This window comes from Vitis riparia, chromosome 4 (genome assembly GCF_004353265.1).
Source record: "Vitis riparia cultivar Riparia Gloire de Montpellier isolate 1030 chromosome 4, EGFV_Vit.rip_1.0, whole genome shotgun sequence".
NCBI lineage: Eukaryota > Viridiplantae > Streptophyta > Magnoliopsida > Vitales > Vitaceae > Vitis > Vitis riparia.
Window position 1 is genome coordinate 10,209,822 of NC_048434.1, and position 22,572 is coordinate 10,232,393.

At 32.2% G+C, this 22,572-nt stretch overlaps 1 protein-coding gene and 1 pseudogene across 1 annotated transcript; one reads left to right on the forward strand and one right to left on the reverse strand.

Annotated features, from left to right (window-relative positions):
- Positions 1 to 2,929: 2,929 nt before the first annotated feature.
- On the reverse strand, positions 2,930 to 3,945 carry LOC117913225 (annotated as a pseudogene).
- An 11,431-nt stretch (positions 3,946 to 15,376) lies between these two features.
- LOC117911970 lies at positions 15,377 to 21,313 on the forward strand. Its single transcript, XM_034826368.1, has 2 exons — positions 15,377 to 15,607; positions 20,280 to 21,313. Exons 1-2 carry the CDS (start codon positions 15,514 to 15,516, stop codon positions 21,086 to 21,088), a joined length of 903 nt encoding a protein of 300 aa, XP_034682259.1. The 5' UTR covers positions 15,377 to 15,513; the 3' UTR covers positions 21,089 to 21,313.
- Positions 21,314 to 22,572: the final 1,259 nt, after the last annotated feature.

Below are 22,572 nucleotides of genomic sequence, written 5' to 3' on the forward strand. Positions count from 1 at the left end.
CTCAATACTCAACTAAAGTGCACAGTAAGTGGTGTGGGTGCATCCGAAAATCCAATGAAGCTAAAGTAGAAAAATAAACACATTGGTCACACAAATATCCTTGAAACCTAGCTCTAGGCTATACAGGCCTTTAAAGATCAGACTCAAATCAGCATCAATGTGTTAGCCTCCTCTAAAATGCTCCCAAACATCAATATAGTCCGTCGTTAGACCCTACTCCTAACCACTAGCTCGGTCTGAGAAACAAACACACACAAAGCGTCACACTTGCAAAAGTAAGAGTTGAAAGGAAGGAAATAACCGAAACCAGAGGATTTGAGGTAAGGGGATAGATGTGCAACCCACACAGACAAGCAACATGCAAACACACAAAAGAAGAGCAGTCATACAACAAGCAGTCAAACAAAACGCAGATATATCATCCATGTCCACACACAATCTAAATGAGAACATGACAATCAAGATGAATAACAATAAGGATAGCATACTCAAAGATGATCAAGATAACATACAAGCAAAAGAGTCAACACTAAGACAACAAGACACACGACAATATGAACATACATGTCAAAGCGAGCAAGATAATCATGGCAAGAGTAGAATTCATATACTAAGACAAATAAGAGAATCAATCAATGTCATTAACACGTTAATGTCCCAAATGAATATGAAAGTCAAGCATAGGAAATCATCACATCAAACTCTCAGTGTGCTATGAACACTCAATCATAGAAAAGCACAAAGAGAATGTATCCATCAATCGACTAATCAAACGTCATATTTTCCTCAACTAGTGTTCACGCTTGATTTTCTATGAAACCACAAAGTCTAGGCTTGATCCTTAGTGGAGTCGCTAATTTGTGGACCCTGCATTTTTAGCACGATGCATTCCCACTCAATTGGCGAGACTCGTTTTTTGTTTATTTGGTGAAAAATATGATTTTTAGAAAAGACTTGGAGTCGTAACTTATTTTTATTTATTTTTAAAGGGGAAAACAAGTAAGAACAAAACCCTTAAAAGGACTCCTGATTTTTTTGGAAAAGCTATCTGCGAAAAACCTGAGTCTGGGTCCAAGGATCAGGTTACCTATAAGGAAGGTACCTCCAAAGCTAATCCCTAACAAGGTCTGTACTAGCTTAGTTGAGGGAAATATGACAATTAATTAGTTGATTATGAATACCTAGATAAGTTAAGGTGATCTCAAAAAATCTACTAATTCTAACATGCCAAACAAGGATTCAAACCACTATCATAAAGAAATGATAATATGCATACCTAGATCTATAACTTAAATGCTATCATAAAACACCAAAGTTAGTTCAAGTATTATATTACTAAACATGCATTTTATCAAAGGAAATCAAATGAACATCAAGGCACCCAAAGTCAATATCAAACGAGAATATAGTTCTTAATGACATACATGTTCATGGAACTTTATAATGGGAAGATAGAGAGCATACCTGTGTAGCAAGCGTCAGTGATTCTATAAAAATGAGGTTAATTCACCAATGATAATGATAAGATTAAAGAATAATAAATAAATAAAAACCTATATATATACACTTTAAAATGAGAAGATAAAGAATGTACATGTGTAGCAAGCATCAGTGATTCTATAAAAATGAGGTTAATTCACCAATAATAATGATAAGATTAAAGAATAATAAAAAAATAATAACTAAACCTATACATATACACTTAGTTTATCTGAAGTCAAGGAAAGTTCACAAGTATGATCAAAAGTGACTAAATTATCAAAAGCCAAGGAAATGTTATTAAAAGGGTAGAATATCGGTTCACAAAATGAACTCCAAATAAATATCAAGAAAGGTTATCTCACCAAAATAAAAATTAGATAACATCTTTAACATGTCTAGATAAACATCCAATAGGCCAAATTAATCGATTATATACCAATCAATAAATAATTTATTCACAAAGGGGTTACTTCACAAAAAAAAAAAAAAAAAAAGTCATCAAACGATTAGAATGGAAGACTGTACAAAATAAATCTAAAACAAATACCTAGAAGTTAAGTTTTATCAAGAAAATTTTTAGAGAACATCTCCTATATGCGTAGTTTATCATCTAAGTGACCAAATTAATTAACCAGCCCTCATTTAATACCAGATTTCATAATGATGATAATAGGTCTAGAACAGAGCATCTTTTAAAGGTATTCAACAATTGATTTTTACAATTAACTTATAGATGTCCTAAAATCATATGAAAATTTACACAACTATCTTAATATTTCTATTTTATATGAAAAATAATCTCAAAGAAATGTAACATCCACAACAGATTTAAAAATAAATAAACACCTCTCATATTCAGAAGAGCACTTGTGTAGTGTGCACAAGAATAAAAAATTATATATCTCATTTTGGAAGTTATTTATTAATATTTTATGCATAAAAAATTAAATTCAAGAATATATATTAAGATAAAAATGTTCAAAAAAATTAAAGAGATCGATTAGTAATTTAATTTTGTAAAACAATATTGAATGTCAAAAACAGGGTGAAAACTGAACCTTCTGAAAAATTAATTTATATCTCCTAATTGGAAAACCATATTTGACCCAAGAAAGATTTTAAATCAAGTTCAAGAAGTCTAGAATGTCATAGAATAGTTAGAAAAATTTGAAAGGGTTTCTAAGTTATCAGATTCCAATTTACAGATGCAGAAGTACAGTGCACTATAATGAAAAATTCTAAACTAACTAAAATGAAATAAGATAAATCAAGACAAATTCAAAATAAAAATTGCATCACCTAGAAGCCAATTTACCAAAAATATAAGAAATAATCAAACTAAAAGAATGGGATCAAACCAAATCAAAGCATGAACTACAACACCAAGGATCATTTAAAATAATGATGAAAAATCATAAATGGACCTAAACTAACACAACAAATTAAGCTAAACTAAAACAAAAAATTTTAAAAAGAACTTATCTTCCACCGTGTAAGAGGGGCTACTATTATAGGTGTCAAATTTTTCTAGTAATGATGATGGAGGTGGTGTGACTTTGAAATTAAATGTGTTCAACATGCGGATGATCTGGCTGAAGCTGGGTCGCCTGTTAGGGTCCTCAATTCAACAAGATTGTATGATAAATGCAAGATCAGGGGATATGTCTTCTAGAAGACTAGGGCGCTCTTGCTTAAATGCAGCAACATAAGCCAATCCCAAAGTTGTAGACATCAACCTTGTTATTATAATGCTTTATCTCGCCCTGCCGCAATGTCATAGTGTTGTACAACCCGGGAGCCATCCAACGGTATGTCCCAGTTTCTACAATTATCATCTCAGTCATAGATTCTTCCCTTGTAAGACCAAAATCTGCAAGCTTTATAGATTTCTGATTGGTCATAAGCAACAAATTTTCAAGTTTTAGATCTCTATGTATAATCCCATTGGCATGCAAACACTCCATGGCTCGAGCAATGTCAAGAGCAAAACTTAATGCAACATGATTGTCCATCTGTTTTGGATGAATACTAGTTAAATACTTCCGAAGTGACATCCCAGGTAATAGCTCTGTAACTATCACCATTAAAGGATCCTTACAAGCTCCAACAAACTTGACAAGATTCTCATGTTTTACTTTGATATCATATTAACTTCCCGAGAAAAACGTCTCTCAAGTGTAGCTCTTTCTTCTGAAGTGCTTCCACAGTGGAGAACTTTGATAGCAACAATTTGATCACCATACCTTCCTTCATAAACTTTCCCATGTGCTCCTTCACCAACTTTCGACCCGATAGAAAATTAATTTTGGATCAACAAGAAGATTCTCATCAATTGTTAATTGGGGGGGCCATAATCGACCCATTCTGGATGAATGATTTTGGGTCAACCTCAACGGAATTTCTTATAATCGATTCCTCAATTTCCCCTAGTTCTTCTCCTGTATTACTCTTGCTGCAACTCATGCTACAACCTCATATTATGCCCGAGTTCCTCATTTCAATATCTATTCTCTGATTATTAATTATCATCCGCCCTCCGTAGACATTTCTCCATAATCACCAAACAAGAACCCAATCTTTCCAACTGTTTTCACGCTCTCCTCCAAATTAACCATTCAGGAGTGAACCAAGACTCTGCTATCACACTTCAACACCTACCTCTAATGCAAAATTTTTCGTAGATAAATGAAACAAAACCACATGAAAAGAGCTTTCCTTTAAGCCTTTATATTCAAACATCCGAGAATTAAACCCGAGCGTGAAGCATCGTCGCCCGTGCAAGTTAGAAGAAAGATAATCCCTAGATAGCAAACAAGAGAAACTTACAGAATAAGCAAGAAATTCCCGAGAACAAAAGAGGAACCAAAACAATGAGTCTAGATCATCTGCTTCATACTGTAAGCTTCTTTGTTCCGAGTTGATGGTTTGAAAAATTAAAACCCCAACCCTAAAAAGAAAAACAACGTCTACGTCAAATGAGTTTTTTTCTCTCTAGAAAATTCAAAGACTTCTCTCTCCCTTGCTCTGTTCTTCTTCTTTCCCTCTTTCTGTTTTCTCCTCTTCAAATCCCAATCATCCCTTCACTGTTTCCTCTATCTCTTCTTGAAAACCTTTCCACCATCTCCAGACTCCTCTGGCCTTTTGATTTTCTTTCTTCCCTTTTAAGATTCCCCACATGGCTCCATTTCCACAGCCCCTCTCCTTTGCTTTTTTTTTTCTCATGCAGAAAAAAACTTTGGAAATCTGGCCTACCTCTTTTTTAAGCATTCCATCGGTTCCCATGCCTCTCCATTTTTTTTTTAAGGTAAATAAAATAAAATAAACATTTTAAAAAAGAAATGAAAAAAAAAACATAAAGTAAATAAACAAATAATAATAATAATAATAATAATAATAATAATAATAATAATAATAATAACTTACCAAAAAATTATTCATTAAAAAAATTGTATTGAAACATTTCAAAAAAATTAATTTACCAAAATAATAATGATAATAATAATAATAACAATAAATAATTAAATAAAAATTACCTCACCAAAATTCAAGTTAAAATGAATATGTATCTAATAACTAATTTGAAGTGCGCCTACAATGCAACCCAATGGACTAAGTTGATGTGTAACTAAGGGATTGGAATGATCTAATGTGTGACTAAGTGAGTTTGCGTAAAAGATGTCTAGGTGTGCCTAAGTGTGTCCAAATGGGCCATGTGTGCCTAATGGGCCTAAACTAAGCTCGAAAGGCAGCCAAGAGACGACTACGAGTCAAAAGAGAAGTATGGGAAGATACCTGGTGTCACACCTGTTAAGAGGAAAAAAAAATGGAGGGTCTACAGTGATCAACTAACATACCCTAACTCCAAGAAGTATATGTCAAATTTGACTAAATGAATTACTATGACTACAGATTTCACGATCACATATCCTTTTAATCACTTAAGAGAACATATTGTTTCAATCCTATGAAATATCATGTTGTCTTTATTGAGAATACTTGTTGTCATCGACCTCCATCAACAATGATCCAATCCATAAGGATATATGACCACTTTAGGGTTTCACCCATAGGTCAAAGCCACCTATTGATTTTGGCACAAGTTCAATATTCTCTCAAGGTTGAGAGTCTATGCAGTATAGTAGCTTGATGAATCATGACAATTGATAACCTTGCGTCATGATTAGTATGTCATGTCCAGTGTGCATCACATATACTAGTGCACTCACATGAAACCTACCTTGATAGTCAAGACAAGTCATCCCTCTAATTAAGAGGTGATGCACTATAATCTCTACTAGATTGCGCAAATCCATAAACTGATTGTGGACAATTTATCTACTTACAAGGAACTCATGACTTGTATCTTCTGTGCAACTCCTAATGCATATAAGTCATGTACAATATAAGAGACATGAGTTGAATGTTCAAATCAATGTCAATACACCAAAAAGATTAACAATGGGATAGTTAAGTCTAACTTTGTTACATCATATCTTGCTTTCAAGGGCTTAATCCCGACAATTGCCTATGGTCATGAGACATTGTGTCAATCAACTCTCTAGGTCATGAAACACTAAAGAGATCCAAACATGCCTTAAATAGTAATTCATAGACAAACAAACACACTTTTTTTTCTCTAGACAAAAAATAAAGAAAGCTAAATCACAATGGAAAATAAACATTCAATTCAGTCATTAGTATTATTTGCAACATTCCTTTTTCCTATTTATGAAAGAATTATTCATATTAACAACCTTCTATCCTTGGTTATCAGTTAAAACATAACTGTACACCTACTACTATGTCGATCTATGTGCATTATTTTATATTTTTCTATCTTCTAATTAACTTCATTCTTCTTCTTGTTAGGCCAATCACATGTAATTAGTTACCTTCTAATTTCCTTACCTAAAGAATGTCCATGATGGAGGCTTTCTTTCCATCTCATAAAGATGAAAATATGGCATCACAAAAATGAGAGAAAATGATAAAAACATATGAATTTGGTAATGAATATAGCCAAAGGAATCACATTTTGTGAAGCTAATTGTTTAGCAAAAGGTTTAACTAATTGGGTTACTCCATGTGTCCAAAATCTAGTTTAGAGGATTGCATAATATGCATTGATATCCAAGTAGGAATTGCAAAATCCCTCTTAAGATAGCTACTTGGCAAACCCCATTTTCATTTAGAAATTTTTAAATGATTAAGATTTTTACAAAAGTTTGAAGAGTGGAATCTATAGTCATAAGATGGGGGGGACCTTTTCCCTCTTTTATAAAAAACAATTTGCTGATCCAGTATCAAGCATTATCACGAATCATTGCAGTGATCAACTAGATTTTAAGTATTAGAAGAAAGGTTGATCAATCAACAAAAGCATCTAGTCTTATTTGATAGATGTGGTATGCTAGAACTGAAGTAACGCCTTCTTGGAGGGAAAGTAATAGGATAACTGGTTTTCTAAGCTAATTCATGCTATCATTTAGGTAAAATTAGACTAGTCTGACACCTAAACAAACATCGAAATTGGCATGCATACCTAAGTTAGCCTATTTGGAAATGACGACAATTGCATGTAAACATCTCATGTAGCATTTGTTCATTCACTAAGGTCTTATATTGTTGAGACAATAAATGAATTTCATAAGAACTTTGAGAATGACCCTTATTGGGGTTAAAAAGAGAATTACCATAAACCAAGGACTACTATGTATGCATACATTATTGTGAAAATATTTCTCAAAATTTTATTGTCAAATACCTGCTAAAATAGATTCATTTTTTAAAATTTCTTATGGCAAAGTCAATGCAAACTGGTCATAAAATCGATTTTCTATTTGTAAGTCCTAGTTCTAATATACAAGCCCTTTTTAACTTTGTGGTTTTTTTTTACAATACTTCGTATGCAAATATGCAATGAATATTAGTATTTTTTTTTTTTAAATCAAGGATTTATTTGTTAGTGATGATATTGAACTTGTGTGTCTTTTGTAGAAAAAGGGTTATGAGGGAAATTTGGGAAACCAACATACTTGGAAAACTGGATTACCATAATCACTCATTTAACCTTTAGAGAGTCTACATTCAAGGTCACATTTGACTGGGATGAGGAGATTGGAGAGCCAAGGGCATTCACAATTAGAAACAATCATCATAGTAAATTCTACCTCAAGACACACTCAAAGATGTTCTGGGCATGGAAAAATTCACTTTGTTTCTAATTCTTGGGTCACCCTACTGAGCATTACAAAACAGACCATGTTTTCCTCACTAATCAAGTAAGACTAATTAATGTGCTTGATATTAAAAGAGTCTACAGTGGCATTGTGGCTCATGCAGCTTAAGCAAAGAGAATTGTGTTCTAAAGGAATGTGTTTAATTTATTTGCTGCAAGCATATCTTCCAAGTGAAACATTAGGGCCTCAATACTATAGAGAAGGCAAACCGGTGAATTTGAGGAGAGATAGAATTGGAGAGCTTAAGGAAGCATAGGAAATGCTCAAATTAATACAAGAATATCTAGTACATAATTTGAGCATTCAGCTCAAGCATATGCTACCCAGTCCCAACCAATTTTTCATCTACCAACATAAGGTTTTGTAGATCATTAAATGTATTACATCAGTGGATATGGTATCACAACCCAGAACACCATAGTGAAAGCATGGCAAACAAAATATGAGATTACCAAGGCTACGATTATTTGTTACTTTGGGTATAAAAACATCCAAGTGAAAAGCCTTAAAATTTAGAAAACAATAAAAATAGCATGGTTAGCATGCCAATGCTGGGTGCTTAAAATTTTGTTCTGATATTACAAAAGAAATAACAACCTTAATATAGAGGAAGTATTAAGGAACAAAAAATTTGGTAAGGTTCCTTAACCAAGCAAAAAAATTAAAAAAAAAAAAAAAATCTTACTTAAACCTAGGAATGGATTTATAATAGGCACAAACATGGTTCAAACCTTGCTTAAAATAATTATGAAATTTAAATCTAAAAAAATAAATTTACATCTCCAATAATCTCCCTCAACCAAGAAAAAAGAAAAATGAAAAAAAAAATATTTCAAACCAAAAAGGAAGGCACTTCAATCTTTTGAAGATCCTTCTGTTCTATCCTAACACTCGAAACAAATAATAAGAGGCTAACCTCGATATTCTCTTACTTCACATATGGTCTTTTTACTTCTTTATTCTATAAGTTATAACAAATGCAAAATTGAACACCAATAAACCTAAGTACCAAATCAATGGATCTCAAAATCTATGACCAATAAATTGCAACAAAAAAATCACCATTTGTTGGCCAATTTGAAAAAGAAAAAACCTCAATCAAATTGAAACATGAAAAAAAAAAAAAAAGCAAACAAACAAGAATCAATATCAATAAAAAAAAAAAAACCTCTAGAATTATAATGAATTAAAAAAAATGAAAATAATAGTAAAATTTATAAATTCAGATCATATAGAGAGAATGAGAATACTTGGGATGAAAAGCAAAGAGGATCATGCACCAAGTTGTTGTGTCTCGACTACAAACCCTAGGCCTCCAATGTTGCGTGATGGAATAGAAAAGATGATGACTAAAACCTTAGGCCTATGTCATTTATGTGAAAATGTCATCTAAGGTGGTACTAGTAAGAGGTGGCTTAGTGTTGGGAATTGATGTATTTTTTTTGTCTAAATTTAGATATAGATCTTTTAGTAGCGGGCTTGGTAGAGTTTATATCAACAGGTAAGGAAACACATGCACCTAAAACACATCTTAGCCTCTTTAAATGCAGTCAAATTCTAGCAACACCTAAAAATTCTCTTTAATGGTAATTTTTTTTTACCCTTACTAAAAGTTTGTCACAATATTTCTACTTTCTAGTAGTGCATAGGGGATTTGTCAATCTTGTGGCAACTAACCTTGTATATAAATATTATAATTAGAATCAATACAATTAATGTCAATTTCTAATTTCTTGTGCATATCCTCTAAATATTATTAGAGACATCCAAATGCGCTATAGAGTTCCTTCTCCATTACAACGAGACACCAAGTGTTCAAGTCTATGACCTGCTATCAACTGTATACAATCTCCTTATGAACCGATTGTTTGTAGTCTAATAAGGTGAAAGTTATCTGTCTTTCAAGACTACCTCTATAATCCTTGAGTTACAAATCCTCCTATTATGTGATAAAATGACATAGTCTAGCTCATTAAGAGAATATGTCAAATTCAATTAAATGAATTAGTGTGGGGCCACAGATTTCATGATCACACGTCCTTAGGATCACCCAAGGGGACACACTATCTCAAAGTCCATAAGATATCATGGTGTCTTTATTAGGAATACATATTGCTACAACTTCCATCAATAGTGACCTAACCAATAGAGAATATATGATCAACTTACAATCTCACCCATAGGTTAAAGTCACTACTAACTTCTACACAAGCTCAACATTCTCTTAAGGTTAAGCGACTATACAATATAGCAGCTTGGTGAATTCATGACTACCCAATAACCTTATATCATGACTCACCGTAGGTCCTGTCCAATGTGTAACCATACACACAGTGCACTCACCATGGGAACCCCATCCTGATGACTAAGACTAGTCATCCCTCTAATTAGAAGGTGGTGCACTACAACCTCAAATGGATTGCCTAAGTGCATGAACCGACTGTGAACAAATCATCCATTTACAAGGATCTGATGAATTAGATCTCCTATGCAACTCCTAATGCACCAAAGTCATGTACAATATAAGAGATGTTGGCTAGAATGCTCATATAATATACTACATGGAATAAGGATAGATAAAAGTGAACCTAGAATATCATTAAATGAATAATTTTCCAAATTCGTTACATCATATCATGCTTTTATAGGTTCTATCCTAACATTTTCTTACTAGCCCTTAAAGTATTTTGCTATCAAAGCATACCAGATACTCACCTGAAACCTACGTTATCCCTATGACTAATAAAGGCTTTCTCGGTTAATGTCATGGTTAAGAGATCTGCTAGGTACTTCATATAAGGTATCTATCCAACCGTCACATCACCCCTCTATAAGATCTCAACTCTCTAAAACACAAGCACATAACCCCTCGTTCTCTAAAGATACTTGACTATATGTTTGACAACTATCCAAAGCTTTAAACCTGGATTTGACTGATATCTACTCACAATGCCTACAGTAAAGCAAATATTTGGTCTAGCATCTAACATCACATACATAAGGCTACTTATTGCAAAGGTATAAGGTACCGCCTAAATGCGATTTTTCTCCTTAGATGTTTAAGGACATCAATCTTGAGAAAGGGCAACTCCAAACCTAAAGGGTAGCCAACCCTTCTTGGAGTCATGCATCATGCACTTGACCAAATGCTTATCAATGTAGGTGATATGACACAATTTTCCTATTCTTGAAATCTTAAAGCACCTTAAAATCAAGAACATATTACGCCCCATCAAGATTTCCATCTAGAATTGAGTAGAAAAACTGATCTTGATTAATGACAATATCTTTACATCAATCCCAATGAGTAGATTATCATCTACCTATAAGATCTAAGAGCACCACCATACTTCCTTGCACCTTCTTGTACATATAAGGCCCTTTGCTATAAAAATGTTTGGTTGCATCAAGAAGATGCTAATATCAAGATAATCGTTCAAGAGCTTTATCTCAATATCTTATTGTCATATCTCATAAATGAGATAAAACACAATGGATAAGAGTACTCTGATGGATTTGAGACCAACTTACACCTATGGGTTTTATCCTTTCAGATGCTTTTGTAGGAACCTAAATTATGTTAGAATCTCAAGGATTCTAATTATCCCTTCATAGCTTCTTGCCAAGTTATGAGCACTAATACATTTATTATTTCATCATAATCTGTAGGATACAAACCTCTCACTATGATAAAGCACTCATGTACTAGAAGTAATGGGAATGGAATCTCTATACCCTAGATCCGTAGTATCTTGTGTAAAAATGGGATTATCTTCTAATGTTTCCTCCAATCTATATCATTCTTTACCCTTTTTCTTATTATATAGTCTTCATTAGAAATCAGGCATTTGTATCAACAAACATGTTCTAACAATCCTAACTATAAAGGTAATGACCCTGAGATCCTCTTGGATATCTTATAAATTGATACAACTCTTTAGAAAAATAGATATTCCACAGTCTTTAAGACATATCCCAAAAAGAATATGGAAAGTAATGAGAAACCAATCACCGATCTCACCATGCCTATCAAAGTTTGATATCTTCTTTCCATTACTCTATAATGGAGTTCAAGGTGCAACAAACTAGGATGTAATCTCATGCATTCGGAAAAAATCAAATGTATTAAACATATTTCCTCGATATAATCGAAATAACTGATATGTTTACTCAATAGGTTATATGATCCCACCTTAAATTCAATTAATGTATTCAAGGCATTGGACTTCCTATGTACATATTTAAACCTAGAGTATTTATGCAACAAATAATGAAATTTCCATGCATAAACATAGAAAGGTTTATATATGACAGTATGCACTAATTCCAAACATTCCTTGGTTCTATATCCTTTAAAAATAAAGGGTCTCTTGGTTATTTACCATCTATATAGGATTTGCTAACTGAAATATCCTCTAGAATAAAAAAGATTCAGACTTAACCAGTTTTTGGATCCTATTTAGATTAACATGACCTAGGCATTAGAAACCAAATGTTTGATTAATGTTAGGTTCATTCTTAAGATTTGATTATTCTCATTTCTTGGAAAAATGATAATAGAGTCAACATAAAGGAGAAAGATATTACCTCCCACTAACTTGCACAACTATCCTTGCAACTAAAGTTAAGGTAAGTATAATCACATCATGTAACCTTGTCACTTGTTGAAAACTTGTAGAGAACTACAAGTAGTAAGCCTAGAATCTATTCACCACAACTGGTGAAATCCACCATTACATATTCAACAATGAGAACATTATGTGTACTTTCCTTTTTCCTTAGGTATATCAAGCATTCCTTTTCAATATCCTTTTTCCTTAGAAATATAATTGGACGTTGTTTTGGTGTGTTAAAAGTGTATTTTCCAATTTTAAAAATGGTGTCATCTTTTAAACCAAGTAGGCAACCATTAATAGTTGTACCTTGTTGTAATCTTCATAATTTTATTCATAAGTGGACTCAACATGATATCATGTTTAGACAATAGGAGGGAGAAGATTTTGAAGTTAGAGATGCAAAAGACACTACAAGTGAAACAAGTCATATAATGAATTTGTCTTATAAAGTAGCAGCAGCTATGGCATCTTATTGAAATTGTATTTCTCAGCAAATGTGGAATGCTTATGTTAATAGTTTGTAAACATTGATAGTTAAATAGTTTCTCTAATGTTTAAGAGTATGGAAAATTATGCAACTATTGTAATTCACTTGAACTACTTTATATGCATCTTTATGCTTTTTTTGCTTATTTTTTTGGTAGCTACTTTTAATTCATATTTTATTTATTTTGCCCTAGAAAAAAAAATTAATTGAAATACTTATTTGACTTGTATCGAAAATGAATATTAAAATTATTTTCATCTTATAGTAATTTTTATTTCATTACAATAAAAAAATGTTTCATAATTTAAAAAAAAAATCATTTATCTTTAACTCATACATAATTGTAATTTTATTTTTCTTTGTTTAATAAGACTTAACTTGAATTTTATTTCATAATAATATAAATTAAATTTATAAAAATTTTATAAAATAAAAATAAAACATTTTTTTTAAAAAAATAATACAAATTCTTTCATCCAAACAAGTTTTTTGTTTTTGTTTTTAAAAACCATTTTAAAATATCTTGCCAAACACCCTTGTTTTTTTTATAAAAAAAATTAAAAACTATTTTTTGTTCTCTATTTTAAAAACAATTTTTTAAAAAACAAGTTTTAAAAAACACCACCAAACAAGACCTAAATTTGTATTGGTATGTTACTATAACCATAGAAGATTTGTTAGTCATGTGGTCTAAGGATGAAAATATCGGTAATCACTAATATATTCGTACTTCAATTTTATGGATATATCGGAGATATATATTTTGATATAAAATATCAGTGACGTAAAAATTACTGAAAATTTTAAAAATATTAAGAAAAAATCTAAAAAAAATTATATAAGTAAAAATAGTCATTTTAAAGTTTTTTTTTTTTAAAAAAAAATTGATATATATATATATATATATATATAATTTATCATATTTAATAATAATATCTTCTAGGTAAAAATATAAATTTTATAAGTGTACATTTATTATTAAGTTATATTATATATTATTTTACAATAATATTATGATAACATATCTAATTTTAAAATATATTTTATATTAAAATTATGATCCATTTTAATTTAAATATATTTAATGATATTTTGGAGAGCAAAATGTTGAGTTTTGAATGGAAGAGGACAAAGTGCAAAACATGTAAAAGGTTGAGGGACAACTTGCATGTAATCCAAAAAATAAATAACCATCTTAATAAATAAATAAAAAGTAAATAAAACACAAATTTTAATTGAAAATATTTTTTTTTATCTCTAATTATTAAAAAATAAATAAAAGTAAAAAATATTTTATTAAAATGAATAAAATAATCTTCAAATTGTGAATCTAACATTCCTCATGTTTATCTTTGAAAAATAACTCATTTTTTATATAAATGTCTTTTACCATTTCAAGTATTTTGAGATAAATTTTAAAAGATAAAATTATTTTTACAAAAAAATAATGAGGACATTTTTATCTAAATAAAGTCATAAAATGGTAGGAAGTCAAATTTACAAAATCGGGTTTTCAAAAACCCTATGATAACCCTAAAAGTAAAAGCATTTTCAGGTATCAACGATTTGCTTCCCATTGAACCATGAGACCCGCAAATTCGGAACGGATGGAAACAGACTTCTTCCCCATCTCAAGTAATAGATGCCCATATTTAATGCTAAGTAAAACTGTGAAACTAATCTGACAATAAATAAATGACCACCATTAATAGTTGAATGAACTACTTCTTCAATAATTTGATTGGAATTAAGTGGAATAATATAAAGCTCCAACATATAAGTAGAGAAAATTAGAATTGTAATATCATCTCATGTTATTAATTTCAGACCGTTTGGTTATGTTTTTTGAAAAAAAATAATAATAATAATTTTAAAAAAAATTAGAAAATTTTTAGAAAACATGATCAGGGAAGTCCATATTTTTTGTTTGTTTTTAAAAATTGATTAAAATAATTCCTACTTCTTCTATAGAAATAGTTTTCTATTTCACTTTGTTTTTAAAAATTGTTAATAAAGAACAACAGTCAAACAGTGTTAAAAAATTTTTAAAACCAACTTTCTGTTTTTAAAAACAAAACTATTTTTAAATTACATGGTCAAACAAGTTCTTCTATTTTGAAAAATTGATAATAGGACTAATTTTTTATTAGTTTATATTATATGTTTAAAAAATATTTTAAAATTATAAATAATAAAAAAACCTTAAATTAAACCATTTTAGAAATTAAATTTTTAAAAAATGATTATAAAAGTTTCTACCACTTTGTATTTTTCAAAACAATAAGGTTATGTTCCCGAAAAAATGAATGGAAAAATAATGGGAAAATAATGAAAAGAAATAAATATAAATTTAAAATTAATAAATTATTTTTATATGTGACAAATTTATTTAAGATATTTTTTAATTATATAAAGATTATAAAATTTAAAATTTTATAAATTTTTAATTATATGTATATATTTTGATGAAAGTGAGAAAACTATTTTCCTTCTTTGTATACAGAATTTCAATTTAAAAAAAGACGCGTGGGATTGAGGCGCGAGGGAGAATCAGGAAAAAGTAGAAGCGTAGAAGCGTAGAAGCGAAGGAAGCGATTGCCGACGGGTGCATATGGTAACCCAATGAACATTTATTTTATCCGATTGAGATTTGCCATTTGAGGCTTGGGAGTTGGGAGCACTGAAAGAGATGGGATTGCTGTCAAATAAGATCAGCAGAGAGGAACTCAAGCCTGGAGATCACATCTATTCATGGAGGACCGCCTACCTCTACGCTCATCATGGTCTGTAACCCCCTCCTCTTTTCGTTTTCCTGCCTTCTTCTCGGCAACCAAATGGAGGTTTTTTTTATTTCCAACTGAACTGATGTTAGATTCATGCTTTCTACAATACTATCTTCTTGTTATTATGCGATATTGGAGTATTTCACATGGATTACGAATTTGATTAGTGGGTGATTAAACAATCCAATGTAGGATCCATATCGATTGATCCTTCACACGACAGCGCCTGCTTGACTATTGTGGGATTCTCGAAGAATCCCAATTCAATTTTTTGTTGGACAAGTTGATACGGCTCTGTATTTACTTGATTTTTGCATTCCAGATGTGAAATGTTCCCCATTTGTTTCAGAACAGTGACTTGGCCCCCATCGATTATCTTCTACCTTCTTGGGAAAAGACCCAGAATTCTTGCACCCCATTAATTATTTAGGCCATTTAATATTGAATTTATGTTTACTTGATAATTGCACATTGAAATATGCCTCATTTATTCATTGATTATCTTCTTTCTTTGGCAAAGGACACAGAATTTTCTGGAGTCTAAGTATGATTCATTGAGAAAGAGCTCAATGATTAGACCCTTGAATGGGGTTTACTTCATCAGTCCTAGAGTGTTTTTATTCAGCTAGGAGAATTTCCCCCATTTTTGGCCCATTAATTATGCTTTTGCCTGAAGCGATTCTTGCTCAATCTGGATCTTGTAAATATTATGAAAAAAGAAAAAAAATAATAATATCAAATCTGGCCTTTAGGAATTGGCTAATTTGGCTTTTTATGCTTTGTAAGAACACTGGAGATGTACAGAGTTTCATGAACTATCATGGGGCTCTAATTTGTCTTATGCTGCTACTTTGAAACTGTAGGGAGAGTAACTAAGTAGAGATCTAGACACAAAATAGACTTTTCAGAAAGTGAATTTGTCTTATGAAGAAAATGAATTTTGCATGGATGGTATTCATTGGTGTAGAGAACCGTCAAATGGTTCCTTTCTCTTGGGCAACTGATGAGACTGCTAATGGTTCTTAGGCCAGAAATCTTGTAGAAACAATATCTACGATAAAGTGGTGATTACTGTGTAGATCACGGTTTCTTCTTTCATGGATGATGTATTTGGGGATAGCCTTATCTTGTTATTTATCTTACTAGCATTTAGTTTTAGATGACAACATTTTTGAAGCTTGTATATAGTGTTATGATGTATACTCCTTAAGACTTTCTGTTTATCTGTTCATCAAAGTCCATTTTTTTTTTCCTTTTCTAGCTAATTCCCACTAATATACAAGATTTTGATCTATATGAAGATCTACTGGGGAAAAAATTATTTTTCTTCTTGAGCCCCCTTCATCAAAATCAGCTCTGATATTTACGAAACTCATCAATACCAGTTAAATATCTATTGTTTATGCTTTTTCTAGTGTCTGTTATTTATTTTTATTTTTTTTAAGTAAAAGCAATTGTATAAAGAAAGCTTGAAGCACACTTGAAAGTATACACGAAGTATACAAGGCAACTAGGCCAAAGGGAAACAAAAAACAAAAAAACCCTTACTTACAACCCAACCAATCAATGAAATCGAAAATGGACCATGAAGCACAATTTACATGCACCCTAACCCAATCCGAAAACATGTACAAAAAAGACCGTAAAATAGTTTGATCCACTAATTCAGTATTTTCAAAGATTCTTCTTTTTCTTTCCTTCCATAAAGTCCAAAATAAGCATAAAGGGACTGCATTCCACACCTTTTTTCTTTTCTTTCCAACAAAAGTGTCGTTCCAACCAAGAATGGTTTCGTTGATAGAATTGGGCAAAACCCAATGAACACCAAAAAGAGCAATAATAAGGTGCCAAATCATAGCTGCCTTGGGACAATAAATAAGCACATGATTAGCTGATTCTTCATCCGCTTTACATAAATAGTACCTACTTGGTAAGGCCCAACCCCTCCTTTTTAGTTGATCTATAGTTAGAATTCTTCCCCAGATAGCCTCCCAAGCAAAAAAGCTAACTCTCTTTGGAACCCAAGGATTCCAAACTAAGCTTGAAGGTAACTCTCTACCGATGCAAGGAGGTAGGGAAGAGAAGAAAGACTTAACTGTAAAGAGATCTTTCTTTGAAACCCTCCAAGACATGACATCCTCAATCCCCCTTCTAAGCGCATGACCATGTAACCTACTGAAAAAAGTTTCCACCTCTTTCATCTCCCAATCATTGTTAAGTCTTGTGAAAACAGGGTTCCAATAACCCAAATTCCCGGACTGATCCCATAACTGAGCTACCCAAGCATCCTTGGAGGAAGCAAGATAGTACAATCTTGGAAAAACCTCTTCCAAAGAATCCTCTCCACACCACCTATCCTTCCAAAAACGCACTCTTCTACCATCCCCCACCTTAAGAACCACCCTTTTGCTAAACTCCATCCACCCTTTCCTAATTGCCTTCCAAAGCCCCACTCCATGACTCTCCCTTGAATCGCCAGAGCACCAACCACCATCTTCCTCCCCAAATTTCCTTACAATCACTTGTTTCCATAAAGATTCTTGTTCCGAAGCAAATTTCCAACACCATTTTCCAAGAAGAGCCTTATTCAACCTAGAAAGGTTTCTGATACCTAAGCCCCCATCCTTTTTCTCCATGCAAACAATGGACCAATTCACCAAATGCGGCTTACTTTGAGAAGCTCCTCCCCCCTAAAGGAAGTCTCTTTGAATCTTTTCCAACCTTAGACTCACCTTGCGAGGAATGATAAATAAGGACATAAAGTAAATTGGAAGGCTAGAAAGAGTGCTCTTTACCAAAGTCAACCTTCCTCCTTTGGACAAATACTGTCTCTTCCACAAAGCGAGCCGCTTTTGAAATCTCTCCTCCACTACATCCCAAACACGAGATGATTTGAAAGCAGCTCCCAAAGGCAACACCAAATAACAAGAAGGAAGAGAACCCACTTTACAACCCAACACCCTAGCCAAGTCCTCAAAATTAGGAACCACCCTCACTGGAATCAATTCGCTTTTGTAAAGATTGATTTTTAGCCCAAAAATCGCTTCGAACCACTAAAAAGCCCAACTTAAGACCTCCACATGCTCCTTGCTTTCATCACAAAAAATTAGTGTGTCATCAGCAAATAAAAGATGAGAAACAACCACCCCCTTACCTCCTCTCCCACCAGCCATGAAACCCTCGAGAAAGCCTCCTTGTAAAGCCCTCTTCAATATAGAAGACAACGCCTCCATTGCTAAAATGAAAAGGAAAGGAGAAAGAGGATCACCCTGTCTTAGGCCTCTAGAACTTTGGAAAAAGCCTACAGGGGAACCATTAAGCAAGATTGAGAAACGGATTGAAGAAATACACCACCTCATCCAATTCACCCATTTAGTCCCAAACCCCATCTTATCCAAGATTGCTAATAAAAAGCCCCAGTTCACATGATCATATGCTTTTTCAATATCCATCTTGCAAATAATTCCACCCTTTGCACTTTTTAGTCTTGAATTTAAGGCCTCATTTGCTATAAGGACAGCATCCAAAATTTGTCTACCTTCTACAAAGGCATGTTGGGAGTTCGAAATCACATTTCCCACCACTCTTTTCAATCTATTAGCCAAAACTTTAGCTAAAATCTTGTAAAGACTCCCCACTAGGCTTATAGGACGAAAATCCTTCAAATCATCTGTACCCCCTTTCTTAGGAATGAGAACAATAAAAGTGGAGTTTAAGCTTCTCTCAAAACGGCCAGAACTGTGAAATTCAGCAAAAAAAACCCATTACTTAGTGCTTGACATGTCAGTGTTTGTTATTTATGAAGTAAAATCTACATCTGACTGCCAAAAACCTTCATCACAAGGATGACAACCATATCCCCAATTTTCTACTTTGTTTCAGTCTTCAGAATGAGCTCTGAAACATACATGCATAGCTCTTTCATAGGCATGCCTTTTGCTGACATTATAATATTGGGTGAAATTTACTAGACTACATGTAATGCTTATTTTAAAGCAAGAGAGATTAGATGGCCCATAACAAGCTAGTGAATACATAAAAGATTGATGGTCAAGGAGTTTCAGATTACTTATAGAATCAGAGGATGATAGGTCAAGTGGTGCGTTGCCTCTGGATTGTCATGATGTCAAGTTGTACCAATGAATTGGAGGAAATTTTTAATGAAGCTAGTACTGGACCAATCAAGTCTTATGATAGAAATTGTGGGTGGCGAAGAGATAGGACCAATGAGGTGAATGGGTAGCTTGGATTAGAAGGTGATAATTTTAAGATGAATGAGTACCTTGGACTAGAAAAAGATTGTATAGAAATAAATGCATTTATGAAACAATAGAAGCAACACTTACAGGAGATCATGATGAGAGTGATTTGTTAAATGAAGGATATTCACTGGACAGATCTAAAATCTCATTCCTTCTTTTTTCTTTTCCTTTTCTTTGCATGTGAGATGATAGATGGTTAAATTGATCAACTTACTGAGTTAATTGTTACTTTTCAAATTGCTTATTTCTACTTTACTCAAATACTTGGTAAAATTACCCACACAGAATTCTTATCCTTTTTTTTTTTGTGTCCATTCTCCCTCTGGAAAATTTTTCATGGTTGCCCCTTCTTGATTATTTTGACTTTTCAATTCAATATTTGACCACAATATGTCTTCCATTTAACACAGGGATATATATTGGGGAAGAAAAAGTGATCCACTTCACTCGGGGAGCAGGCCAGGAGATTGGTACAGGAACTGTGTTAGACCGTATCATTGTCAGCTCATCTCCTTCTCATTCTACTGGCAATCCATGCCCAAGATGTGGTGATCAATCAAGGCTAGATGGTGTCATATCTTCCTGCATTGACTGTTTTCTTGATGAGGGGGATCTCTATCTCTTTCAGTATAGTGTCTCACCTGTAATTTTTCTTGGCAAAGCTCGAGGAGGAACCTGCACCCTTGCTGCTTCTGATCCACCAGCTGATGTCATTCATCGTGCTTCCTTCCTCCTCCAGAATGGTTTTGGTGTCTATCAAATTTTCAGGAACAACTGTGAAGATTTTGCAATCTACTGTAAAACAGGTTTGCTTGTGTTCACTAGCATCAGTGTGGGCCGCAGCGGACAAGCTGCATCCTTCTTAGCTGCTGCTAGCGCTGTTGTTTCTTCACCACTTAGATTCCTGACTACCAGCTTTAGTGGTCTGGCTGTAGTAGGTTGTGCTATGTATTGTGCTAGTCGAATTGTTTCTGATATTGGAGTACGTCGTGATGTGACTAAAGTACCGGTTGAGAGACTTGTTGCCGGGTCCAGCATAGATGAATCTGTAATGGCCAACGAAGACTCTACAACTGAGACAGGCAAGGAAGACTCAGCAAGTGAGACAGGCAAGCAAGAGACTACAACCGAGACAGGCAAGGAAGACCCTGCAGCTGAGACGGGCAAGGAAGATTCTGCAACTCACATAGTGAAGGAGGTAGCACCTGTTGTTTCGTAACTGTGAAAAATGTGCTCTTGATTACGTTTTGGCTTGTTCCCATCAGAAGTGTGGTTACTACATTTGTTCTGAAGTAACCAGCTCTTCATATTAAGGATTAACATTGTCCGTTTATCATGAAGAGTGTTTAAGGCTTTGTTCTTTTTATTTTTATTGTGGTTTGGTGTTGTTTGTCATATATATTTGGGTGTATACAAGTAATGATTATGTCTTTTGGTTTCACTCTTTCTTCTTTTCCTCCTATATTTCCACAGAAATATTTCATTCAGGTTCTGCTTCTAATAACTTTCCACTGGATTATAGCATGTGTACCTAGAAGAATTACCAACTTTGTTTTTGTTAATAATGGAAAATTTAAAGGGCTTATTATTCATCCTTAAGATCAAATTTTCATGCATTGTTTTTTATTTATTAATTTATTTTTAATGAAATGGGGTCGGGAAAGGGGATTTTGGAAAAAAAAAAAACTGTTTTTTTAATATTTATTAAAATATAGGGTTTGTTTGGCCATGTTTTGATAAACTTGTTTTTAATTTTTTTTTTATTCTTTAATTTAAAAACCATTTTTAAAAATAAGTTTAAGAAAAAATGGTTAAATAAGCTTATGTTTTTATTTTGTTTTTAAAAATTGGTGAAAACAAGTCTTACTTGTTCTTTAAAAATTATTATTTATTTTACTTTATTTTTAAAATTTATTTCTAAATAACAACTATCATACAATATTAGAAATTTTTAAAAATGGTTTTTTATTTAAAAAAAAAAAAAAAAAGGTCAAACAAGTTAATAGTATTTTCAAATGTATTTGTTTGATTTTGTTCTCCCTTTCCTTTTTAAAATTTTTTGAGATAAAGTTGATTTTCACCCGCTATGCTTCAAATATTGTTTGATTCTTTGTTTTGCTGCATGAGAACAAGACATCCCAGGTCAAACTATTGTCACATTGTAGTTGAGAATGTGCATTAATTTTTTCCAGCAACCTGAGCTAAGGATGTTACCCCTCCCTGAAAATGAGGTAATTAAATTAAGGTTTTGTTTGGTCAGGTTTTTTTATATTGTTTTTAAAAATTATTTTTAAATTAAAGAACAAAACTAATTTTTTTAGTATTTTATAAAATAAAGATGTTTGGCAAGTTGGTTTAAAAACAAAAAACAAAAAATATTTGAATAAATTGTTTTTAAAAATAATATTTCTACTTATATTTTTGTGAAAATATTGTAAATTCAATTTATATAATATTAATTAAATTTAATTCAAGCCTTAATAAAATTAAAATGGTTTCGCAACTACACATAAATTAAAAAATAAATAGTTTTTAGTAAAACATGAATAGTAATATTATAATAAAATCATAAATTATATTTTAGCATATGTTAGAACCATACGGATATTAGCATGTTCATAATTTTTTTTTTTGTTAAAATGAATAATAATAATAATTGTTAATAATATTCTATTTAAAATGAATAAGTAATGAATTCTAACT